Source organism: Corythoichthys intestinalis, chromosome 13 (assembly GCF_030265065.1).
Source record: "Corythoichthys intestinalis isolate RoL2023-P3 chromosome 13, ASM3026506v1, whole genome shotgun sequence".
NCBI classification, from domain to species: Eukaryota; Metazoa; Chordata; class Actinopteri; order Syngnathiformes; family Syngnathidae; genus Corythoichthys; species Corythoichthys intestinalis.
In genome coordinates, this window is record NC_080407.1 from 56,670,896 (window position 1) to 56,690,835 (window position 19,940).

At 49.8% G+C, this 19,940-nt stretch overlaps 3 protein-coding genes across 7 annotated transcripts; 2 read left to right on the forward strand and 1 right to left on the reverse strand.

Moving 5' to 3' along the window:
* Positions 1-84: 84 nt before the first annotated feature.
* coro1b (coronin, actin binding protein, 1B) lies at positions 85-13,231 on the reverse strand. Of its 2 annotated transcripts, XM_057854137.1 has the most exons (13): positions 12,565-13,231; positions 3,180-3,397; positions 2,974-3,081; positions 2,310-2,518; positions 2,125-2,247; positions 1,905-2,034; positions 1,628-1,809; positions 1,438-1,557; positions 1,256-1,360; positions 1,027-1,172; positions 903-960; positions 553-828; positions 85-491 (listed from the first exon to the last, which is right to left on the reverse strand). In XM_057854137.1, exons 4-13 carry the CDS (start codon positions 2,511-2,513, stop codon positions 369-371), a joined length of 1,467 nt encoding a protein of 488 aa, XP_057710120.1. In that variant the 5' UTR covers positions 2,514-2,518; positions 2,974-3,081; positions 3,180-3,397; positions 12,565-13,231; the 3' UTR covers positions 85-368. The 2 variants fall into 2 exon arrangements, with proteins under 2 accessions (XP_057710120.1, XP_057710119.1); XM_057854136.1 differs by lacking the exon at positions 12,565-13,231 and having other exon boundaries at positions 3,180-3,713.
* On the forward strand, positions 2,948-12,767 carry LOC130927975 (oxysterol-binding protein 1-like). 4 transcript variants are annotated; one of them, XR_009066562.1, is made up of 18 exons: positions 2,948-3,344; positions 5,605-5,777; positions 5,859-6,067; positions 6,156-6,330; positions 6,610-6,721; positions 6,795-6,987; positions 7,080-7,197; positions 7,263-7,320; positions 7,617-7,781; positions 8,922-9,167; positions 9,236-9,356; positions 9,421-9,524; positions 9,655-9,750; positions 9,821-10,008; positions 10,091-10,326; positions 10,699-10,737; positions 10,833-12,300; positions 12,538-12,767. XR_009066562.1 is itself a non-coding variant. In XM_057854132.1 (17 exons), exons 1-17 carry the CDS (start codon positions 3,180-3,182, stop codon positions 10,973-10,975), a joined length of 2,541 nt encoding a protein of 846 aa, XP_057710115.1. In that variant the 5' UTR covers positions 2,948-3,179; the 3' UTR covers positions 10,976-12,767. The 4 variants fall into 4 exon arrangements, 3 of the variants coding, with proteins under 3 accessions (XP_057710115.1, XP_057710117.1, XP_057710118.1); XM_057854132.1 differs by having other exon boundaries at positions 10,833-12,767; XM_057854135.1 differs by lacking the exon at positions 2,948-3,344 and adding an exon at positions 5,100-5,429 and having other exon boundaries at positions 10,833-12,767.
* ttc29 (tetratricopeptide repeat domain 29) lies at positions 12,521-18,238 on the forward strand. The gene is made up of 11 exons (XM_057854138.1): positions 12,521-12,669; positions 12,740-12,802; positions 12,879-12,938; positions 13,016-13,179; positions 13,255-13,434; positions 15,091-15,303; positions 15,379-15,464; positions 15,540-15,631; positions 16,230-16,353; positions 16,416-16,505; positions 16,607-18,238. The coding sequence occupies exons 1-11, from the start codon at positions 12,605-12,607 to the stop codon at positions 16,760-16,762; spliced, it is 1,293 nt and encodes a 430-aa protein (XP_057710121.1). The 5' UTR covers positions 12,521-12,604; the 3' UTR covers positions 16,763-18,238.
* The last annotated feature ends 1,702 nt before the right edge of the window (positions 18,239-19,940 follow it).

Genomic DNA, 19,940 nt, shown 5'->3' on the forward strand with positions numbered 1-19,940 from the left:
AATCCCAAATAATCCCGCTGATTGTCTCACTCAACCATGTACAATGAAATATTTTTCAAGACGACACAAAAAGTGTGCGCAGAATACAAAGGAGGATTTATTCCATTTGCTACATGGAAAGAATTGTCATCAGTGCATACAATATAAAGAGGGAATGTACAATAGACTACAAATCAAAAGATATTGCTGACGTTGGACCGACCGACCGACCGACCGACACTAAATTCACAACACTCAACAGTTCACCTTCAGTTTTTTCCGTCGATCGCAAACGTCTCCCATTTGCTCTACGCGCTAAGGACTGGGATACGATCGGCGGTTTAGCGGCGCCGAACTACCTGATTAGTTAACCAGTCGCCGAGGACGGCTCACACGTCGCCGTCCTCAATTCGCGCCAATTGCCTCTCCAGCAACTCGATGCGCCGGCTCTGCGCCAGCACCACCGCGCGCAGCGCCTTCATTTCCGACAGCAGCTCCGTCAGGACGTCGTCCTGCCGAGAAAGGAGCGGAGTCCGTTAGATGAAAAAGTAAGGGTCGGCGCCGCTCGCCAACCTCTCGTTTGGGCCTCTCCGCGTTGCCGCTGGATTCCCGGGCGGGGGCGCGCGGCTCCTCGTCCTCCTTGGGCGCGACGGCCGACCCCGAGTCCTGCGAGGGCAACCTGGGCTTGCCCCTGACGGCGTCGCGGTGCTTGGACGGCGGCGCCGCGTAGCCGCCGCTCAGGGACACCAGCAGGGGCGCCGCGTCCCGGCCGGCGATCCACTCGTCGGCCAGCAGCGCCGGCTCCGAGCCGGCCGTGTCCGGGTAGAGGTCCCCTTGGAATAGATCGGACTGCGAAAGGCAGGGCGAAAAAAAGAAAGGAGAGGAACCTTTGTTCAAACGCAGACGACCGGCGTCACGATTACCTTCCTCGGTACGGTCATCGAAATGGGTTCCACCTTTCTTTCGTGCAGTTTGTAGAACCTGCAAAGAGGGAAAAATGACGGCGGTCGGTAGGTCCGATCGGGAGCCTGGAGAACGGCCGCGTACCTGGCTATTTCGCACTTGTTGACGTCCACCCCTCGTTTACTGAGGAAGCCCGCCCCTCTCTGGGGCTCTTTGCTGCTGTACAAACTAAGGAAGTGAACATAGGGCGATTCCTCCGTCACCTCGAAATAGCGAACGGTGCAGTCGCCCTGGAGGACGACGCCAGAAAAGCGCATTAAAAGCGGCCCGGGGCCGACTGCCCGCCCGCCCGCCCGCCGTCGGGTGCGCTCGCCTTCCCCAGCAGGTACACCATGTTTGTGTCCGGGTCGTAAAACGGCAGGAGAACGCCGTTGCTCGTGTCCATTTCCTGTATGGCCATCGGCTCGGAGAGATCTCTCTGGAAAAAAAAAAGAAAAAACACGCTTGGCGTCAGATATCCGGTAGCAAGGTATCGGACGGCTTTGGAAAACGCACCGTATCCCACAGCGCCACTTGTCTGTCGCTCATACGGCTAAAGCCCGTGGTCAGGATCTTGCCGTCGGAGAGGAAGACGGCTCTCATGGGTCTGGTGCCTTCGTGAACCTTTTCTCTCACCTGGAGGTGCGGCGGGGGGTCGCGGCGTGGCTTTAAAATTTCAAACGGGCGCGGCACATGGGGAGGCTACCTTGAGGACGGTGTCCCTCCGCGGATCGATCACGCGTAAGGCCTTGTCCTTGCACACGGTACAGATGGCGCTTCCGTTCTTGTTCCAGCTGACGCTGTAGATGAGGTCCGGATGGGCGTCCGCCAGTTGGTACACCAGCTCGCCCGTGCCCACGTTCCACAGCAAAATGACGTTGTCGCAGCCTAAAAGACAAAGGTGTCAGACCCCTTTCAGATGCGTTCTAAAGGGCAAGAGAATCTTGGCAATGGCAGTCTTGAATGCGGCTTACGTTTCTTACCTGCCGTTAGGAGGATGTTGAAAGCGGTCGGGTGCCAAGCCAGGATGCCCACCCTTTTACTGTGCCCCTCCAGGGTGACCACGGCTTCGGTCATGGGTGCCGTCAATCCCCCGTCGGGGATCTGCCACACCTGCGTAGATCACAAGTGACGAACCACGTGGCGGCGCAAAAAAAAAAAAAAAAAGTCGAAAGACAACATGTTTTGAAGGGGACGCCCGACCTTGACCGCGCAGTCCTCCGAAGCGCTCGCTATGATGTTGTCGTCGTGAGGAGACCACTGAATGTCCAACACGGGCGCCGTGTGGCCGCACACCGTCGGGCACGACTGGTCGATCCTGCCGCTCTGTCGTCGGCGACGACAAAGTCAAAACGCGTCGCGCGAAAGCGTAGGAGAGGCGCGGCTACCTTGCCGATCGGGACCACCAGGAAGGCCCCGCCGCCTCCGGCTTCCACGATGACGGCCAGGAACTTGGGGTTGACCGCGCACAGGGGGCCGTCCCACGTCACCCGCGACACTCGGACGTCGTCCAGGCAGTGCTCGGCTTTCCACGCCTGGGCGAACACGTGGCGGAACTTGCTCTGCCGTACCACGCCTCGCCGGAAAGACATTTTGCCTGGAGACCAGAGAATCTCACGGTACGTAGGACGCCCAATTTCCCGCAACGGTTATCCTATTATATCGGTAGATATCTTGTAAAAAGTGAATCGATTGAAGTTGGTGAGCTCATCTTCATTTTGTCTCTTTTCCATTGTCCACTTGTTGTGTACACTGTGCAATAGCAGACCCTCGGGGGGGGGGGTAACTCTACACCCCTATCATACCATAATAACAATGTAGTTATGCTAACTGCAAGCAAAAAGTTTGGACAGCCCTGATATAGGGAGTGCTGCTCTCCTGATGAAATGGCCCACCGAACACGTCGTTCCTTTTGTTTCCCCCGTCCTGCCGCACGAATAGAAGCAATTGTCTGCTGCGCGAAAACCAAGTGCGCATGCGTGTGATAAAAGGAGGAGGAGGGAAAAAAAAACAAAAAACGGAACCATTTTCGATGTTTTTTCGATTGCTTACCTGGCTTCTTTTCGGGGCTTTAGCGACAAACGGCGTGACAAGAAGGCGCAGGCCAATAATCCAACAGCGACTTAATCCACTCCCGAGTCCCCGAGTGGCGTTCACGACCTAGAAAACATCCAAATATCGGCATCCGTTAAAAAAGAAAGCAAAAAATCTTTTCCCCAGTTTTGGGGAGAGGCAAATATGCGTGTTCGTTCGCTGACATGACGGAGAGCATCGTCGCCGTCTGTGCTGCAAATAGAAAGTGGCCAGTGATGCACCCGGAGGAGGAGGAGGAGGATGGTGGCGGCGGTGGTCGTCCGTCCGTCCGGAATGTGGCTCGAACAAGGGAAGACCGTCAACTCGTTCCAGGTCCAGAACCGCGAGCGGTAGGCTAAAGTGGCTTCTGTCACGTGATTCGCTGAACCCAATCACATTACTCCTACGACGGAGAGTTGTTCCAACGGTTATTACGTGACATTCACCCTAATCGGACTGACGACTGAGAACGGTGAATATACGGAGAGTGCGCGCTACATTTGGTGCTCGTGTACATTGGCGTTGTGACAAACGTACGACACACGCGACGCCATTTTATCTTTGAATTGCCCCCCACTGCGTTTCCCACCGTGCACCTGAACGAGCGATTTCAGCAATGAATTAGTTCAGCCCCTAGATGGCAGTGTTTCTCCATTGTTTCAAATAATGATTGGAAAAGTACAAGAATGAATGTCAATGGTTTATTTCATGTGTTTGTCATATAAATAAAGTGATGTTTCTAAATATATTAGTCAATGAAAAACCACTATTATGGTCGTCTGCTCAAAAGCGACTGCTCGTTTACGCAAAACGTCTCACCATCTGTTGATTCTGTTCTACCTAACAGCGAAGTTGGTAGACTGCAAAGAATATATACTATAAAACAAAGGTATCGAGGTTTATCGGAACCAACAGGTGGCTCAGTGGCCGGCCGCGGGGCCGCACCCACTAGCAGCTGGGCTGCTTTAAGGTCCTAACACTTCCGAACAAAATGTACACTCACATTGTTTTAATGATAATAATAATAATACGTTTTGGTTTCACAATCATTCAAACATTAAATAATCTAGCAAATAATAAACATTTTTGAAAAGATGAGAGGATATATTCAGTAAGGGCCATCTACATTTACGTATCTGTACACACACATTGTTTTGGGTTTACGAGCACTGGTAGGTCTCAAGTGTCTGTCGCATTGGATCAGGTGGTCGGGAGTTCAAATCCCACAAGTAACATGAATATTAAAGTGGCAATACACCAAGTGATAATTGACTGTAAATATTGTTGAGATGATCAAGTAAGAAAAAAATGCAAATAGTGTAAAATTTCCTCCTCCCCGCAGGCAGTCCACTATGCCCCTTTTTTGGCGCAATGGACAGCGCATTGGACTCCTAGATATGTATCGAGGCAATTCAAAGGTTGTGGGCTCGAGTCCCACCGGAGTCTGTTTTTAGTGTGTGTGTGTGTGTCATCGGCGTGTCAAATAAACAATTCATCGGCGTGTCAAATAAACAATGATGATGTTCGTATTTCCATGGGAAGTAAGAGTTTGTCCATCGCCTAGACTGGATGAAAGACCACGTCAATACATGACACGAGTCTCTGCGCACGCGCTACAGAGGTTGTTTCGATCCGAGCTGCAAATTGTGTGGCACCGGTTGGACCCGTAGAGCCTACCTATATGAAGGCTAGATGTTAAAGAGGAGTCGATGGCGTAAGTAACGAGTGGCCATCTTGGGTCGGGAAGAGTGATTGATTTTCTCCATTAAAATACTTACAACTCGCTTTGTTAAAATACTTTCAACTCGCTGGTGTCGTGACGGATTTACAAGCGGGTTGCTAGTATAACAAAATCCTATTAACTCGGATTTTGAAAAAAGTATTAGTTCAGAGGTGCAGTTACTGACTCTGAAGTCGATGAAAAAGCAAACCGTTTGAAAATGAAAGAATTTGTAAATAGATATGACGCTATGTGATGCATTTCATGTTATATTTAGCGAAGGGCACCGGCGCAGCGCAAAATAACCGACAAGTGAGGACGCTCGTCCGCGCTGTCTGTCTGTCTGTCTGTCTCACAGCCAACATCGGACACGTAGTTCTACATATATATGATATCTACGGTCGGACCCACCTAGCAGCACCATAGGCTAGTTAGAAGTAGCTAGCTAGCTCTAGTTGTGCGCAGCTGTACACCGGACACCATACGTACGCCTCTTGAGAAATGTTTCATCCACTCGCCGGCGACATTTTAGTCTTTAGCCACGCTCGCTGCTGTCTTTGCTCGTTTTTCTACGCATTTTGTCCTCCTTTGTCGACGTTAGTGCGCTGGCCAGTTAGCCTCCGTGAGCTAAGTAGCCATCTTTACGTGGTGCTCTAGGTGTCAAAATAAGCGGTGACTTCATTTGCCTGGCTTAACAACTGAGGGAGGCGTCAAGGTAAACATTTTCTCTTCGTTTGATTCGGGCCACGGTATAAACGGGACTGTACGTGATGTGTTATTTGCTCTTCAACTAGTTGAACTTTGACCTGTTAGGCCACATAAGAGTATGTGCCCCGATCGATCATCACGCCCGCCCACCCCCGACCTTCTTGTCATTGTTTATCCCGAAGGTGCTGCACATCGGTGTCCGGGTTCAGGAGGTTGTGATGTCCGAGCCCAAGACGCCCACTCCAACCCCTGCTGGAGACACGTACAAGGGATGGGTTTTCAAGTGGACAAATTACATCAAGGGCTATCAGCGGCGCTGGTTCGTCTTGAGCAATGGCTTGTTGTCCTATTACAGGTATGGAAGGAGATGGCCCGTGTTGATTTTTTTTTCCTATCGGACGGAAGACTTCTTATTGTCATGAGCGTCATTTCTCAGGACCCAAGCGGAAATGGGTCACACGTGCCGCGGCACCATCAATCTGGCCACGGCAACCATCAGCGTGGAAGACGCGTGCAACTTTGTCATCTCCAACGGAGGCGCCCAGACGTACCACCTGAAGGCCAGCTGCGAGGTGGAGCGACAACGTTGGATTACTGCGCTGGAGTTGGCCAAAGCCAAAGCGGCACGCCTTCAGCCAGAGTCTGGTAAAAAAAAAAAAAAAAAAATCGGATTCCTAATGGCTTTGACTCGTCGGCGGCCAACGGGTTGTATTCTCGCCATCCGCCCAAACAGACGATTCGGGCGACGACTTCTCCCAGTCGCCCCCGAGCGCGCCTTCCGGCCAAGGCGGCGGCGGCGCCTCGCAGAATTCCGAAGTCCAGTCGGCGCTCCGAACGCTGGGCAGCAAGGTGGAGGATCTGACCACGTGCAACGATCTCATTTCCAAGCACGGCTCGGCTCTCCAGAGGTGGGTCCGTCTTCGGCGCCGCTATTTTAGCTTAGCTTTTGTTTCGTCGCGCAAAAAGAGCCGACTTCAAATTCAAAGCGTCGCCGTATTTGGTAGCGCCCTTCAACCCGGCGGCCGCGTTGCCGAGTCGTCCCTAGGCGTCCGACTTTTTGACCGGGAGCGCCTCCACGTCAAAATGGTCACGGTGAAATTTCTGACCTCTTTGACGTCATTACCCCAAAATGGAAGGGCCATCATTGAGAACGAATAAGGGGATATCAGCGGTTTGATTTTCCGCAGGTCTTTGTCGGAATTGGACACTTTGCGTCTGACGGGAGAGGCGGGAGATAAAATTCGTCAGGTGACGGAGAGAGCCACGCTGTTCCGCATCACCTCCAACGCCATGATCAACGTGGGTTCGCGCTCGCCGGAAGCGCTCCGTCGTCGACCGTCCTCATCTTTTCCTTTCCGACGGAACTCCGAAGGCGTGCCGAGACTTCCTGGCGCTGGCGCAGGCGCACAGCAAGCGGTGGCAGAAGGCGCTGCAGGCCGAGCGCGAGCAGCGAGTGCGGCTGGAGGAGACTTTGGAGCAGCTGGCTAAGCAGCACAACCACCTGGAGCGAGCCTTCCGCGGGGCCGCCGCCGCGCAGTCTAACGCCACCGCCGCCGACAACAAGAGTAAGGAAAAAAACTACAAATGGCACTGACGTGAAAAGTAACCTTTCACGCACGATTGTAAAATTCCAATTTTTCCCGGATTGCTCGGATAGCCGCCGTCGGAGCGGCGAAAGGCGAGGCCAGCGACGAGGACGACGATAACGAGTTCTTCGACGCCGTGGAAGAAGCCCCGGAGTTCATCACCGTCCCCGCCGATCCTCACTTCCACAAGTCAGCGCTGGCCGGCGTCTTTCCGTTCGTCGCGTTGGTATTAACCAGAATGCCGATGCTTCCAGGAGGTCGAGCAGCAACGCCAGCGGATTCAATAGTGAAATTTGTTCAGACGACCAGTCGGTGAGATGTTTTTTTTTCTTTCCTCAACTGCTAAATATATCCCTCAAACAAACATGTTAGCTCAAACCAAACTTCCGGACCTTACGTCAGGGCGTTACAGCAGTTGTTGTATTCGCCGTTACCGACACAGGACGGCGTTTCCGTCCAAACGGCTTTCAAAATACACCGTGACAATGGCACCGGAATTGATTTGAGCAGCAAATTGGCGTTTTCCTAACGGAAGGACTCAATTGAACGGATTCATCGGAGCGGAAAGTTGATAGTCTTCGCGACTGACGCCTCTCTGCCGTTTTCAGTTGAACGAGGAGCCGCTGGCCATGAACCAGGAGTCGCCCTCGCAGGAGTTGTTGCCGCTTAAGAAGAGGCGCACGCGCATCCCGGACAAGCCCAATTACTCCCTCAACCTGTGGAGCATCATGAAAAACTGCATCGGCAAGGAGCTCTCCAAGATTCCCATGCCCGTGAGTGCTATTCGTAGCGTAGCGGTCGCCAAATTCTCCGCCGGCGGTCACGCGTCATTTGGCGAGCGTTAGCGACAGTGTTGTCAATTTTACTTTAAAAAAGTAATTAATTACAGTTACAAATGACTTCTCCCAAAAAGTAATTGCGTTAGTAACTCAGTTACCTGAATTTAAGAGTAATTCGTTTCTTGGCAAAGTAACTAGTGATAATTTTCATGTTTTTTTTTTTTTTTTTCTCAACAACAAAAAAAAAAAAAATGGTCACACAATGTGAAGTTTAAAGGGTTTTGGGACAATTGGCCCTAGCCCAATTCTTTACTTAACTAGACACAAGGGTATTGCGATAACTAGATAGTAACCTTTGCTATGTGTGGAAGTCATTTAAAGTTGTGAATCAACCGTTAAAGTTGTTAAAATTGCTCCCGCTATTGCATTGGTTCCCTTCTGTCTACTTTCAACATGTGTAAGTTTTAAAACTGTTTCATCATTTAGAGATAGATTTAAGTCAAGATTTTGCCGGTTTAGGACCATTTTAGATTTAAAAAAAAAAAAGTAGGTTCGCTCGGAAGGATCTCTACAGCAGAGCCTTCCTGAGAGGTCTACTGCTTTAAGATGGCGGCTGTTTACGCATGTAGTCCTTAAACATGTTGCCAATGCAGCCGTGTCCAACATTTGCATCTAGTTCTATAATATGTCATATCTACTGTATCATGTGGGCGTAGTTTGTAGGCTACAGTCAGGTATTATTGGAGCCACCTAGCATCGCGTTTGCAACGGCGTCTTCCCCACTCCTGCTCTGCTCTCTCGTCTCCGTGAGTCCGTCTCTCGGACTTTTTTTATTCAACCAACTTAGTTACGCACGCCTTTCCCGCCTCAGTAACGGCGTTGCCAAGATGAGAAAAGAAATTCATTAGATTACTCACTACTGAAAAAAATAACGCCGTTATTAACAACACTGGTTAGCGATGGTTTCAGTTCAGACGGTAGTCTCGTCATACTTTTTGTACATCGGAAGTTTTGTTGTTGTTGTCGTCAAAAAAAAACCAAAAACTGGCAGGAGCAAACTTTAGTGAAAGGCAAAAAATCGGTGAAAATGTTTTTTTTTTTTTTTTGCTTCTTTTCTACCTTTCCGTCTCCAAGGTGAACTTCAACGAGCCCATTTCCATGCTGCAGCGTCTGTCCGAGGACCTGGAGTACCACGAGCTGCTGGACAAGGCGAGCAAGTGCCACAGCTCGCTGGAGCAGATGTGCTACGTGGCCGCCTTCTCCGTGTCGTCCTACTCCACGACGGTCCATCGCACGGGCAAGCCCTTCAACCCGCTGCTGGGCGAAACTTTCGAGCTGGACCGCCGGCGGGAGAGCGGTTACCGCTCCCTCTGCGAGCAGGTGAGGCTTTCCGCCGATGGGCCCGGCCGGCCCCCGCTCCTTTGACCTCCGCCGCCGGCCGCCTCCAGGTCAGTCACCACCCGCCGGCCGCCGCCCACCACGCCGTCTCCGATCGAGGCTGGACCCTTCGGCAGGAAATCACGGTGGCCAGCAAATTCCGGGGCAAATATCTCTCCATCATGCCCTTGGGTAAGCGCGACGCGGAGACCGGCGTTTCCTCCTCGGCGCTGACGCTCCGTCCGTTCGGCCGCAGGGACCATTCACGCCATCTTCCAGAAGGGCAACAATCACTACACGTGGAAGAAAGTCACCACCACCGTGCACAACATCATCGTGGGGAAACTCTGGATTGACCAGGTGGGACTCGATGACAATACTTACTTTTGCGGCGCCTCAGCGAGGAACCGCTGACAAACGGCGTTCCGGGTCAATCTGGCTCCCACGATTGAAGCATTTTCTCTCTCTCCATTTTCCTCTCTGGTTTCAGTCGGGGGAGATCGACGTGGTGAACCACACCACCGGAGACCGCTGCCATTTGAAGTTTGCTCCGTACAGTTACTTTTCCAGAGATGTGGCCAGAAAGGTCAGTTTTTCTTCTTCCGCTGCTTTTTTTTGGAACACGGGCGCCGAGGACCCTCCCTCCGCCTTTTCAGGTGACGGGCGTGGTGATGGACAAGGAAGGCAAGGCGCACTACGTTCTGTCGGGCACGTGGGACGAGAAGATGGAGTTCTCCCGGGTGATGCAGAGCAGCCGCGGCGGGGAGAACGGCTCGGAGGGCAAGCAGAAGACAGTCTACCAAACCCTGAAAGCCCGAGAGGTGTGGCGGAGGAACCCTTTACCGTAAGTGTGCGGAAACGCTGCGGGCCGGCCGGCCGGCGCAGGGACGCCTCTTGCATTTTTCCCCTTCTCTGCCGGAGCGTAGCGAAGGCGCGGAGACCATGTACTATTTCACCGCCTTGGCGCTGACCCTGAACGAGCCCGAGGAGCCCGTGGCGCCCACCGACAGCCGGCGCCGACCCGACCAGAGGCTGATGGAGGACGGCCGTTGGGACGAGGCCAACGGCGAGAAGCAGCGGCTGGAGGAGAAGCAGCGCGTCGCCCGGCGCGAGCGTGAGAGGGAGGCTCTGGGCCAGCGCGCCTCCGGCCACCCCGACGAAGGTGAGACGCGCTTCCGTCCGTCCGTCGAGGCGGTCCTTCCGGGATTTCCGCCCGTTTGCCGGCCGGCTCGACCGATCGTTGCTGATACTCAACTGACGTTTGAACAGGGACGGCTGGCATATTTTAGTGACGTAGCGGACATCCCGATCCCGTGTTCGTTGGTGAAATATCGTGACGGCTAACGTAACAGTAGTCATTTTGTCCACGTCTTCCCTTCATTTGAGTTTTGTAAGCACAAATATCCCGTGTCGAAACGCGCTAGGACTAAAAATGACAAAAACCTTGATGAAATCCTGGAGGGACACGCAAAGGGGATTGAACGTAAGGATCGGGGGGGGGGGAAAAATCCTGTTTCAATTCTCTTTTGAAAAGCTGCCGATGAGGATTCTATTACTGATCCTTCGCTAAAAAGCAAGTATTCCTTTTCTTTCTCTGTCATCGGCGGCTTCTTCTCCGGCCGGGCTTTTTGACCTTCTCGGCTAACGGCGATCGTTTGCGCTCCTCAGGCGGATCTCACGACCTCTACAAGGCGCTTTGGTTCGAGCGCTGCCGGGACCCGATCACGGGGGAGCAGGTCCACGTCTATAAGGGCGGCTACTGGGAAGCCAAGGAGCGCGGCTGCTGGGAGGGATGCCCGGACATATTTTGACCGCCTCGACTAGCCGAGCGTCGAGAAAGAGAAGGAGAGAGAGAGAGAGAGAGAAAAAAAAAAAAAGCCCTCGGTGGATTCTCTGTTCTAAGAGACCTCCGGGAAAGTGCTCGTCGCGAGTAGCGCTTCCTTCCGCATCCGTGTCTCAATAACGTGCGATGGATCGGTTGCCTTCATGAAGACTATTTCCAATTCTTCTGATTATTTGTGTCTTAACGTAATTGTCGCTTGCCGCGTGATGACGTTGGCGCACGGAGGGGGTGCCCTCTGTTTCTACTGTGACGAAAGACCGCGCCGCGTCGCTCCTCCTCGCCTTAGACGACCCGCGCTCGCTCGTCACGCGAGCGGACCGAACGCTCAGGTTTTAATACTGTCTGAAGTCAAAGAAAGCCCGCGTGGTATCGAATCGACGGCCAGCGGACGGTCCGACGTTTTAGGTAAGCAGTGGCTCAAGCGAGCGCTCGCCTAAGACCGCCGGAACGGCCCGCTTGTGAGCGATTCAATGACCTGGCTGAAATGAATGAGAATATTTAGTGATTTTTTTGTTTGTTTCTGTTCTAAGAGAAATCCTTGTTTTACAGTGTGAAGAATAGGCACATTTAAAGTAAATGCAGTGCTGATTAAAAAAAAAAATATATATATATACTGTATATGCAAGCACATTTTGACACCAAAAAAGTGTTTTTTTGTTTCCTTGCTGTTTGTAAGTGTACTTAAATAAGACAAATAATCTAAACATTTGATTTTTATAAGTATATAATAACGTACAGAGAAGAGCGAGGCATTTTTTCTGTTGTTTCACGTCACCAAAAAGGGAGATTCTGCGCTCGACCGACGGAGACAAGCGATTGATTTTGTATCCGAGACATTTCTTTGAAATCTCGAATAAATGCTGTCACGTGGAAGCCAGGTTTCTTCCGTACCTTCATTTGGGTTACCCTAACCCGCGCCGGCCGTTCGACGACGGCAGAAGAGAAGGAGCCGTTTCCGTGACGAGCGGACCGTTCGGCGAGAAGCGACGGACGTCGCCGTCGAGGGACGCGAGCGGAATCGTCGACCTCGGCGATCGTTCTCAATTTCAATAGACGGAGGAAAAAGGATCGGACGTCTGTCAACGGCAACGAAGTTCTGCGCTTAATATTTGGCCACCTTGTTTCATAAAATTGTAGTATCCATTACAAACGCTCCCCTTCACTTTGAATTGGCACCGCTCTGTTGCTTTCAAATGTTTCCGGTTGGGCCCGGTTGCCATGGAGACAAGACGGTTGTCGCTCGGAGGCGCGTCGCGCGACGTCACCGTCGCTACAACGAGCGAGCGGAGAGAGGTAAGCTCAAAATGGTAAATGGTAGCGGAATTTCCCCAAGTGTTTCGAGCGGAATGAGCTTTTAACAAGTCCAAGTCCAGTAGTATTGAGGTATAGCGACGTGAATAACCGTCGCGTATGCCCTAGCGCGAGTTGGCCAGCGTGACTCAAAACGTTCGCGTTCAATCTCGCTCGATCCTTGAAAATGTGTGGTATGCGATGAAGCGACGTGACATTGTGTCCCGGACGTTTGAAAAGATTTAGATGAGACAAGTCGCTTCCTACCTTTGTACCGACTTGGCCTCGCCCTCCCGCCCGGCCGAGAATGCAATCTCCACTCGGCGGCGCTCTACCGGGGGTTACCTCGAGGGTCAGGAGGCAGAAAAGCAGGTCAGTCGAGTACAGTCGGAAGTTCCTAACGCTTATGAAAGGCGGAACATTATTCCTTGGGCCCGTGCAGGACGCCTGTCCAAGCAACTCCAGATAAATCCGCACACAGTCTCTCCAGGGAAGACATTGCAAAGTGAGTGAGCGAGCGTTTGGTTTTCTGACGTCAGTCACTTTCAAATGGATTCAACGTTTGCCCCCGATCAACGTAGGTTCATCAACAGTCGAAAACAGAACATCTGCGTGGGACTGCTCCAGCACGGCTTCCACAGGTAGGCCGCGAGCGAGCGAGCGGACGGACGGACGCCATCGTCAAAGGCAGAAGCGCTCGAGACTTAATCTTCCGCAGGTCCTTCTCGGAGCTCTTCCTATTACTGCGTTTGGATCAGGAGCGAAGGGAGGCGGCGGAGATCAACTCGGCGCTCAGTCTTCAGACGCCGCTGGAGGAGCAGCACGCCAAAGTGGAGAGCATCGGTCTGCACCTGAGTCGCGCCGAACGTGCGCAACGGGAGGGTAGGTACGGGCGCGCGGCGGCGGTCGGTCGGTCCCCGATAAACCCTGCTTCCTCCCTCCCTCCGCCCGCCGCAGGTCAATGGCCGGCGGCTTACGAGCAGCGTCTGCATTTGGGCGCCTACTTCACGCGGGAGTTGGAGGACCTGTGGCTCAGCTTGCACTTCTACCACACCTGCACGGACGCGCGCGAAGACGGATGCGGGAGGCACGCCACTGAGGGACGCGCCTGCTTGGCAGAGCTCTACTTGCAGCAAGGTTCTTTCCGTCCTTGTCTTTCCCTTGCTATACGGCAGGGGCCCTCAAATACAAATCTTGAAGGTCCACAATTCTTTTTTTCATACAAGCATGTGTCCATTTATTCATGTCGGTCAACTACAAGGCCGGTCCATGGTGGTTAAAAATGGTTTTCTTTTGCCCAAACAAAAATACAGTGTACATTCTGATTAAAAAAAAATAACAAAACATTTTTTGGACTTCAAATAAAAATTCAAAATAACAACAACATGCGAGTACAATGTTTACACATGTGCACGAAATAATTGACCAGCTCTGTCATTAAGGTGCAAACAATAACTATCGACAATACATGATGTAACTGCAAAACACTGCTGGACTAAAAAGAAAATGCGCAAGTAGTACAGTACATGTTCGCTCGTTCAGAACAGACATGACAAACTCTGTCATTAAGGTGCAAACACAACAATTAATGACAGTAACTTGAACTGTAAAACACTGCCCAATGAGAGAAATGGCATTTGACTGGTTACTCACATCATCATCCAGTACTTCAGTGCGTCTTGTGGTTGATAAATCTGAGATTTGTTAGATTCTTGTTGTCATTTCCTCCTTTTCTCTCTCTCCCTTTGAACATTGCTGTCATCACTTCAGTCATACACTCTTTTCTTATTTCGCCATCAGAGTACGGCTTCTTATGTTTGGCCAACACCCACGGCACTCTGAATGAGCACTCCGTAAGCAATTTGTTGTTGTGTCATAGATTTAACAATAACCTTGCTTGACTCTTGATATGACTCCTTCAACCTGTTCATTTCTTGCCTGCTCAATTCTGATTTAAGAAGAAATTTTTCTTCAAAAAAGCATTTTCACTTTTTATCAGAGCAACTGTCTTCAAGCATATTAAGCACATAGGGTTGGTACTTGCAGTTGGTAAAAGACACATATTTGCCATTCCGTTCCTCATCGAGACGGTGATTTTCGTTGTCCACTTGTCTTTCTCGGTCAACTTTGAGCATACCATTTTGTTAGATTCGGTCTTCTATTGGTGGCATGTGTGGTGTTAGTGAACGTTGCTTAACGTTGTGATCTTGAACGTTGCCCGCATACAGCGAGAGTGCCGGGTAACACAGGGAAATAAAAAAATCACGTTTGCTCACAATATGACTCACGTTCTAGAAGGAAAAATAAAGTACATGATAGCATGTACAAACAGCAAAGTGCTGGGCGCGACTCGTGTTTGAGGTTGCTGACACTGCTGCGGTCCGTCCACGCTAGCGAGTAGCATGCAGGCTCTCTCAGCCAATCAGCGCATCGTTGCCATAGAGATGACAACATAAGTAAGAACATGGAAGATATTTGACTGAAAATGAAAAAGAATTTAGCGATATAGTTGTATCGCTGCTATGCTAGCGCATAGCGATAGATCGGCGATTCATACAAATGATATGTGTTGCAAATTTTTTATTATTATTACTTCTAACGTTTTTGAGTTCGTCCATGGGTCCGCAGAGAGGTGTGCCGTGGTCCGGTCTGCTAATTGAGGACCACGGCTATATGGCTATCGCTAGCGGTGTTAGTGTTGCGTATGCAAAACATTCATCGGCACTTCAAATGGATCGGACGCCTACTCGTTAACAGACTTTGTCACACGTACAATTCTACATACGCGCGCAGGTCAGCTGGACAAGGCGAGGGAGCAAGCCGAGCTGTGCGTGCGCATGGCCGACGAAGGCCGTTGGCGGGACTCGTCCGGTCGCTTCCTTCCCCGCAGATCCCGCGAGAGCTTGTGGTCCATCTACAGCCGGCAGGCGGACGCTCGCGTCAAGGCCGGAGACCCCTACGGGGCTCTGGAGCTCCTCCACAAAGGCTACGCCACCGCCACCGAGTGTAAGTCGAACACGGCCGCCCCGCCGCGCCGCGCCGCACTGCGCCGCTCGTAAAACCGGCCGTGTCCCCTTGCAGCCGAAAACAAATACATCGAAGGAGAAGCCGCCTATCAGCTCGGACTCGCCTATTACAGCGTCGGAAACTACGACACGTCCGAACAGGTGCGTGCTTTTGCACAAGTTACTGAGTGAGTAAGATGTGAAACCTTTTTTTTTTTTTTTTTTTTTTTGTCCTAGTACCTGAACACATCCATGCAGATCTGCAGCACCACAGAGGATTTTGACGGCCTGGGCAAGGCCTACAAGGCCGTGGCCAAGTTAAGCGAAAGGTACGCTCGGCAAAATCCATGTCCGTAACATATCTGTGCTTTCTTCATCTTCGGCACTTGGAACAGTGCCAAAGACTGTCAGTGACTCACCGCTGACTTTAAGAGAGGTCTACTAACTAGGGCTGCCACCATTGTTGGACTCGTGAGTTATTTCCATAGCCAGTTAATTGTTTCCAGACATTGTCGACCGCAGAATTTCACCAAATTCTCCTTTTGAACCCACCGCCTGCCACTGACACAGATAGATGTCTGAGAGGGGGGACAGGAAAGACTAGGGTGTGACAGGGCAGGGTGAGTGTGACATCGTAACTCAATGGCTGCCATAAAAAAAAAAAAAAAATCGTTTTCAAACTTTTTTTTAAAACTGTATCGAGAAAACACATTTTAAATGACAAAACAAATAGACCAGTAAATGGTTTTCTCTCATTTGAATCTCCCTAAATAATAAGCAAAATAAAAAATACACTCTGTAATCTGTAAACAGAAAATGTGATTTACATGTCAACTGCGGCGGCAGCCCTCGTCCTTCCACTCTGGAGCACGTAGAATAATACGCACGAGCCCGAGTCACGCCTTTGTCTGCACGGTTGCGTTCCAGCAAGGGGAACATCACCGCTACCATCCAGCTTTTGGAGACCTTAGTTGACATCTCCCGTCGTAAGAGCCTCCATCACCACCTGGTAGACGCGTGCCTATGTCTGGGCCACGTCTACACTAACAAGGTAAGGCGACGGTGCGCGAGCGCAGAGCGGCCTTACGATTCCTCCCGCCTCCCGACCCGAAGAGGCAGTACGACCGAGCTCGAGAGAGCTTGCTCCAAGGTTACAGCGTGGCCTGCGACATCGGAGACGTGTCTCTGGTTCAGAAGGCTCAGGTACGTGGAGCGCGGACGGCGAGCGCTTCCCTCATTGACGGCGAGCGCTTCCCTCGTTGACGGCGAGCGCTTCCCTCATTGACCCCTCGCGTGTCGCTCAGGTGTCTCTGGCCAGCGCTCACACTCGTTGTATCGTCGGCAAGTACAGCGCGGACGTGGAGTCCACCGCGCCCGACGCCCTGACGCGACTGCTGACCTGGAAAGTGTCCAGAGGACTCGACGACGCCTGCGACAACTCCGGGGTCTGCGACTATTGATTTTGACTCGGCGTACCCGGGCCAAACCGGAGGTGCCCGGCCAGCCGTGCGCTGCGCTTTCTGTCTCTTCATCATCATGCATCTGGCGTGTCTTTTCATCCTGCTGTAAATTGAAAAGAGTTTTTCACTAGTAGGCGTCCGATCCGTTTGACCTGGCAGCGATGTCTAAAATGGATGGAACGTCCGTGGCGGCCGATGAGTTAATAAAATGAAAAGACGCAGAATGTCGTGTTCCTGACGTGGAATCGGTGCAGACAATTACATGTTTTTCCCAAGTATTTCGCCAAGGGCGTAGGTTTGCTCTCAATGTTGGTAGGGACAATATAACCTTATTAATCATAACCTTCATGTACACATTTTGCTGGGGACCGGACATTAATAAAACTAAAGCGATTGGGTGAACGGCGGTCAGGGCTACATTTCTCTCCAATAAAAACAATGAATTGATAGCCTTGATGATTAAAAGGCAACTGAAGACCTTTCCGGATTTTGCTGTAATTTTACGAATATAAACGTTGGACGAGTTCGTCAAAACAACCATGACATTATCGACACGTAATTGTAAGGATAATTTGCGTTTTTTTAGTTTTTTTGCACTCCGTTAATGGTCCCTTCGCAAACCCGGAAGTGTGACGTAGATTCCCCGATGCAACAGAGAAGACTATCCACAGCTAGCATAGCAGCAACAACGATGCCAGCGATATTTCCACCAAAGGTAACCATTCAGGATGGCTCTTTCGTGACGCTACTGATGGCAAAGGCTCCCAGGAAAGATGAACTACAATTAATCCCTACATGTTTGAACCTGAGGCTTCGGATAACGACGATTTGCTTGACACAGCAGATGTCGTCATGACGCCAATTGACAGCTCGACACTTCACGAACGGTAGAGTGAGCGGTAAGCCTAAATCCAGCATCGTGATTTTTTTTATTTGCGATTACATGGTTGTATATTTTTCTATGCTCTCCACATAGCTAAAACTGGATATTCGGTAATGAGACATGCTCCTACCGAGCTGAATATGGTAAAGCTAGCCCAAATGCGGCTAAATGAATGATACGTTATTGATTTTTCAAAAGAAATGACAAAACGATTTGATTTTCCAGGTGTTGCCGTAAACCGTCAAGTAATTACCCTTCCAAGAGAATGCCTGTGTCGTCAGGGGATCCCAGACGTGAGAGCCAAACTTGAGGAGGCTGAAGCACTGAAAGGGGCATGAATTACATAAAAAAAATAAAACCACAAATTGTAAACAACATTGACACATTTTGTTGACTGTTTAATGTATTCTATGGGTATATAATATATAACATTCTGAAAAAAATTTTCAATAGGCCACAATAATAAATGATACCAGATTTAGGTTGAATCGGCATCAGCTTTCGCTGTCAGATTGGCACACATCAAAGAACATACATTTAGTAAGCAATACAAAGTTAGGATTGCAACGGACTGGCACAACATTGAAAAATGATCATGGCAGTGGGAAATATGCATTTACTCTTTTCTGTAGCATTACGTGTTTGCTGTACAAAGATAAATCATTATTCAAATATGAAAGTAACTAGATTTTTCTTTTAAAAATGTGTACAGTATACATGACTAGTTTATGATTTCATGTCATCAAAATTTGCTACATTTATTTCTCCTAAGTCATCGTCATCTGATGTCGCAGACGGAAGAAATTCCGTCGTCATCGCTGGACACCGCATCACTTGGGTCATCATATGACTCGACCCACTCTCTCTTGATTTTGGGAAACTGGGCGGCGACTGACTTGCAACGCTTTTTTCATCGTGTTGAGGGTTTCCGCCGCTTAATTTTTTATGTTTGGCTTCCTGGGGGGAAAAAAAAAAAATCACGGCAGCATGAAAATATTGGATGAATCCTAATTTTAATTTAATAATTTTTGATAATAATTTCTTGGTGATCAAATAATAATGCCCCAAATCAGCATCTATTTGATGCTATTGTTCCTTCTTCCAAAAAAGTCGCGCTTCAACAAACAGGCAGTAGGAGTCCCCCTCGTTTATCAACAGAAGTGCATCAAATTTTCGAATCATAAAAGCCAGTAAAGGTCTCTACTTAGGTTTTTGTAAAACCAATGTTGCATTGTTGTAGGTTTTCAAAGCTTTGGTGGCTGAAATGATGAAAACAATGAGCCGATCGGGGACCTGTATGCATGCTCACAAAAACGGTCCAAACCTTTGCAGGAGAAGTTTTTTGGACCACTCAGAGTCTCGAGTCTTCCTGTGAGCAATTCATCGCTACACATCGAGATGGCGTGACGAATCTCGCGAGTAAAACCCAGAAAATGTATGCAATATATGGCGAGGATAGCGCTGTGCTATATTTCTGTCTTCAGAGTGGTGGCGAGGCTCCCTGGAAGTTACGTCATCAGGTAGCGGTCGGCAGGGCGGCGCGTCCCTCGTTGCTATGGTGTTGCTATGGCCATAACTCGAAAACTACGCGGTCAATTATTTTTTTTTTTTTTGTGAATGTGACTATTTGAGACAGCGAATGATGCATTTAATACAATTCAACTGAGTAAAAGACTGGAGCGAAATCCGAAAAGCTCTTCAGTTGCCCTTTAATGCAAAATAAATCTGTATTGACCTCTATTTTTACACTGCAAATTTACAGTACAACGTCTTCATTTGTTCATTTTTCTTGAATCTAGTCAAATAATTTGAATCTTGTTTTGTGTTTTAAAGGCTATTTAACAGATGAATGAGTGAGATTCTTCCACTTTTAGTAAATATCACCATTTTAAGCCTATACATCTAAAAGTCGGTCATTTTTCACCTAAATCGAGGGAAAATGCTTTCAAATAATGTTTTGAACAATATCTCTTCTTGAAATAAGAACGTTTTCTTTTTTTCTTTCTTTAACCTTTCCTGTTCAGCTTCTTATCACAGAGAATGGAGACCTGAGTGTCCGTCCGTCCGATTAGTCTAAACAGTTGAAATATATCAGATGGGAGTATGACATATTCCCACTGTGATCATTTAACGTACCTCGTTTATTAGGAGAAAGCAGCGAACAGGAGGGGAACAGAAGAAAAGGAGAGAGACAGAAGAAGCGCAAAGAGCAACAAATGCATTGAACACTAACTATGAATATGTTGGTGCTATCATTAGCTAGCTGTATTGTTGAATTAAGAACATTTGTGGCAA

Coding starts and splice junctions, on each gene's coding strand:
- coro1b (XM_057854137.1), bottom strand. CDS start 2,513: ATGTCTTTCCGGCGAGGCGTGGTACGGCAGAGCAAGTTCCGCCACGTG. Junction 2,035..2,124: donor CGGAGGACTGCGCGGTCAAG/GTCGGGCGTCCC, acceptor TGATCTACGCAG/GTGTGGCAGATCCCCGACGG. Junction 492..552: donor CGGAGAGGCCCAAACGAGAG/GTTGGCGAGCGG, acceptor CTTTCTCGGCAG/GACGACGTCCTGACGGAGCT.
- LOC130927975 (XM_057854132.1), top strand. CDS start 3,180: ATGACGGAGAGCATCGTCGCCGTCTGTGCTGCAAATAGAAAGTGGCCA. Junction 5,778..5,858: donor GGCTTGTTGTCCTATTACAG/GTATGGAAGGAG, acceptor GTCATTTCTCAG/GACCCAAGCGGAAATGGGTC. Junction 6,068..6,155: donor ACGCCTTCAGCCAGAGTCTG/GTAAAAAAAAAA, acceptor CCGCCCAAACAG/ACGATTCGGGCGACGACTTC.
- ttc29 (XM_057854138.1), top strand. CDS start 12,605: ATGCAATCTCCACTCGGCGGCGCTCTACCGGGGGTTACCTCGAGGGTC. Junction 12,939..13,015: donor CTCCAGCACGGCTTCCACAG/GTAGGCCGCGAG, acceptor AATCTTCCGCAG/GTCCTTCTCGGAGCTCTTCC. Junction 13,180..13,254: donor CGAACGTGCGCAACGGGAGG/GTAGGTACGGGC, acceptor CGCCCGCCGCAG/GTCAATGGCCGGCGGCTTAC.